Below are 3,645 nucleotides of genomic sequence, written 5' to 3'. Positions count from 1 at the left end.
AACCATCTCAACAATTTACATCACGTTGCGATCGTTAATGATTTGGTTCATTATAGTTTTGAGAAACAAACCCAACTTGGAGGTTGAGTGTGCATGCCAGACTAGTCTATTTTAACAATTTAATGGTTTAAAAGTTCAGTTTTGTATGTCTAGATCATATTTTTCTTTCCAAATCGTTATGTTGTATTATCAATCAATCAATCAAGCCCTGTATATCCCACTGCATAGCACGCTATCGGTAGGGTCATGAGATGTAGGCAAGTCTTTCCTACATTATGCTGTATTAAAATTTATAAAATTATAAATATTATGGTTCATCAAGATAATACATATGGTAAAAATAGACAAGGTTATACGGTTTGTTCCAAGCACCAAATCAGCCAGGTTAAACCATCAAATTGTCATAACCAAATCTTGAAACAGGTCATTCCAGCCGGCTTGCTCCGGTTTAATGGTCGTTATCTGTTTGAACTTTAAACCGATTTATCAACACTTGATTGAAGCAAGTTGGGTCAATCAAAGTACTTCAGGTTATCATCATTAAGGGTAGAATTTTCAATTTTCATTTTATATTTTACCTGGCATGGTCAAATAACCAAAAGCAAAAGAACCTGCTTCTAAATCATTACAAACTCTGCCTTCTAGTAAAAAACTATTTACTGAAAATTAGCATTGTTTCAACTTTCAACAAACCACCAAACCAAAATATAAACTTCTATCAAAGACGCATACATCTTTTTCTTATAGGCATGTTAAACTAAATGCAAAGATGCATCAAACATTAATATCAGTACGTTTCGACCTAATACTGCTCAATTCCGGAGACCGAAACCTCTGGAAATTATAGTTTTCAGGGGTCAACACAGGCTGCTGAGGATACAGTGTTGGAGGCGGAGTTAGATTTCGCTGAGCTGGCAGTGGCGGTAAAACATTCCCAATTTGACTGCATACAACACCCCAAGTTACACTCCGAATAATTACAGAAAATGCATTAACATATATATAATTAGTGGCACCTTGTACTGGAGTATAGACGATCTTCATCACTGTCATCAGACCTCTGCAATGGCGGATGTATGGTGGTTGACCACGGGTTTGCAGCAGGCAAATCATCTGAAAAATATCTTCTCCTTACCAACTGAAAATATAATTCCCATGCAATTTGCGTTACTAAAATACTAAATTAAATTCATTTTAGTCTGAAAATAAATAACTACTTACCATTCGAAAAAACTTCATCACCGATTCCTTATCATATCTTGCTTCTTTTGCAGCCTACATATTTTTAAAAGTGTTAAAAATAAAGAAAATATTGTTTGAAATTGGCAAAAAATGAAAATCTTACCGCCAGAAGGCCGCCACTACCAGGAAAACTGTCGGTTAAAGGAAGCTCTTCACTTGGTGGAAGTAAACCTTGTTTCTCGACCCACTGGCGAGCAATATCTACAAGATTGCCACTGCTATTTCTTCTACCCTCTTTGGAAGCTATATCTGCCTTGTTTCCAATGACAATGTATGGTACAGGAAGCCCACCGGGCCCACCGTTAGCTAACGGGGCTGAAAACGTCCCGGTGGCGGCAATCTCTGCAGCCCATTTCTGTAAACTTGTTTTTGTCCTTCTTTGAGAGAGATCATGTACGAAAATAACACCTGTAAACGTATTTAATCATTATATGAGAAAAGAACAAATATGATTATTAAGAGATAAAAACATAACATGTACCGTTTATTTGAGAATAGAACATGGAGCGACAATCGTGATAACGCTCGTGTCCAGAAACATCCCAAAGTTCAACAAAGAATTCTCTATCTGTATCAGCTTTAAGGCTACTTGAAGAGCTGCTGCTAGATGATCCATATGTGAAATGCTGCAGAAATGTCATAATAAAATACTTAGAAAAAGAAAAAAAAAACAAGTTATTTATGTATGGTTGTACAGGAAACTATTTGTGGAGAGATATATGTGGGGCAAACCTTAACGTCCACTGTACACCCGACTGTTTGAGCAGGACGAGCGATGGATGAACCTTTCACAATTAGATGAACAAGAGAAGTTTTCCCAACACCTACAGATGCATAGTAATAACTTTAATATACCAAAATGTATCATAAAGATTTTATTTACATTTAAGCATTAAATCACTGGGTTCTTGATAATGAGGTTCCCTGTCTATATTCAAGAAAAGAAAACCCTTCTGACCACCGAAATTGAAAAACAAAACAGTAAATACAAAGCACCATAATTTCCATTTAATGAAGTATCAGTATCACTTGATATGAAGATGAATGCATAAATGATTAGTCCAACATTAGTGCTTAGTGTTATACATCAAACCAACAAAAAAACAAAATTGACAAGTGCACTTAATCTTTTAATTGCAAATACAATAACTTCTAAGGAATATATGATTTTACACTTGTACCTTCAGAAGCTCATAGAAGTGGTAAGGAAATGTGAAAACTTAAATTGGAATCTTCCATGTTATGTATGATAACTTGCTATAAGTTATGCATGACTACATATATTCATGAGTTATATAACATCTCATGCTAAAATTTCCCCTATTTTTGCCCATTTTGCCATAAATTGACTAAAACAAAAGTGCATATGCACCCTCCTCTAACGTGTATAGGATCCCGAGACTCAACTCAAAATCAATTAACGGGTGAGGAAGTGGTACAAGGTTTTACAGGCAGTAAGACCGATTCACATCTACCCGCTATGGCACCAGCAAACTACTCAACATATAGGTAACATTAAGATACACCATAACAATAAATAATATAAATTTGGACCACTTAAGCAAACGTTAATGTGCGAAAGTTCAAAACAAGGGTTGTGGTTTGAGTGAATTGTTACAGTTCAGCATTTAGCGCATCAAAATAAAGCACGTGTTAGAAAAAGGATGTGCTTAAGGGGCACTTGTTTGCCATAATATGTTGCAGTAAGTATAACAAACAGCTTTCACATCTAGGTAGCATTTTATATTCTGGACGTTTGAAAGTAAACGGTACAGTTAGTCTACATGCCGGTAGATTACTAGATTATCAAGTTTAGTATGATTAGCAATCAGTCTTCACATACATCAAGTCATCAGCCAAACAACAAAATCAAGGATACGTTCAGACACACATTTTAGAAAAAAACGTAAATGACATCCGCCTATTATTCAAATAACTAGTGTAACATCTAACAATTATTCAACCTACTTCTGTGTGTGATCATCTAACAATTATTCAAATAACTAGTTTAACATAAATTGTAACTTAACTAACTATCAAACTATTAATACATGGCATCAAAAGTGTGTGCAAATATTATGATATTATATTATATTATTGAATAGCACATGATCATGTTCCCAAAATACACAAATGAAAACCTAAATGACACCAAAGCATGTTCATATTACCTGAGTCACCAACAACGAGAACTCGAACCTGACCGGACGGAGGAAGGCCATTTTTGCCTTTGATAATATTATTATTATTATTATTATCCCTGTCACGGCCTCTCCAAAACATACCTATTTCGTTGGGTGATAAAAAAGAAATCAGGTGGGATTCATTACAGTAACTGGTAATTAGAGAGGTGAAGTGACGATCTGAGTGAATATATAGATATACTAGGGGGTTAAATTGTTG

The 3,645-nt window shown here is 35.1% G+C and overlaps 1 protein-coding gene across 1 annotated transcript; it reads right to left on the bottom strand.

The window, feature by feature from the left end:
* Positions 1-341: 341 nt before the first annotated feature.
* On the bottom strand, positions 342-3,645 carry LOC143605821 (small GTPase LIP1-like). Its single transcript, XM_077081795.1, has 7 exons — positions 3,414-3,645; positions 1,975-2,066; positions 1,724-1,868; positions 1,346-1,650; positions 1,222-1,275; positions 1,017-1,138; positions 342-943 (listed from the first exon to the last, which is right to left on the bottom strand). The coding sequence occupies exons 1-7, from the start codon at positions 3,523-3,525 to the stop codon at positions 775-777; spliced, it is 999 nt and encodes a 332-aa protein (XP_076937910.1). The 5' UTR covers positions 3,526-3,645; the 3' UTR covers positions 342-774.

This window comes from Bidens hawaiensis, unplaced genomic scaffold (assembly GCF_021521415.1).
Source record: "Bidens hawaiensis isolate Kalapana, Puna unplaced genomic scaffold, B.hawaiensis_p1.1 tig00071614_1, whole genome shotgun sequence".
Classification (NCBI taxonomy): Eukaryota; Viridiplantae; Streptophyta; class Magnoliopsida; order Asterales; family Asteraceae; genus Bidens; species Bidens hawaiensis.
Note: the sequence above shows the minus strand (reverse complement) of the source record. Positions and strands in the feature narration are given on the sequence as shown.

Bases quoted from the DNA above. Each gene is read 5' to 3' on its own strand.
- LOC143605821 (XM_077081795.1), bottom strand. From the start codon at position 3,525: ATGTTTTGGAGAGGCCGTGACAGGGATAATAATAATAATAATAATATT. The intron at 1,651-1,723 runs GTACATGTTATG...ATACGTTTACAG, and splicing joins GTTCTATTCTCAAATAAACG to GTGTTATTTTCGTACATGAT. The intron at 1,139-1,221 runs GTAAGTAGTTAT...TTATATTTTCAG, and splicing joins TGATGAAGTTTTTTCGAATG to TTGGTAAGGAGAAGATATTT.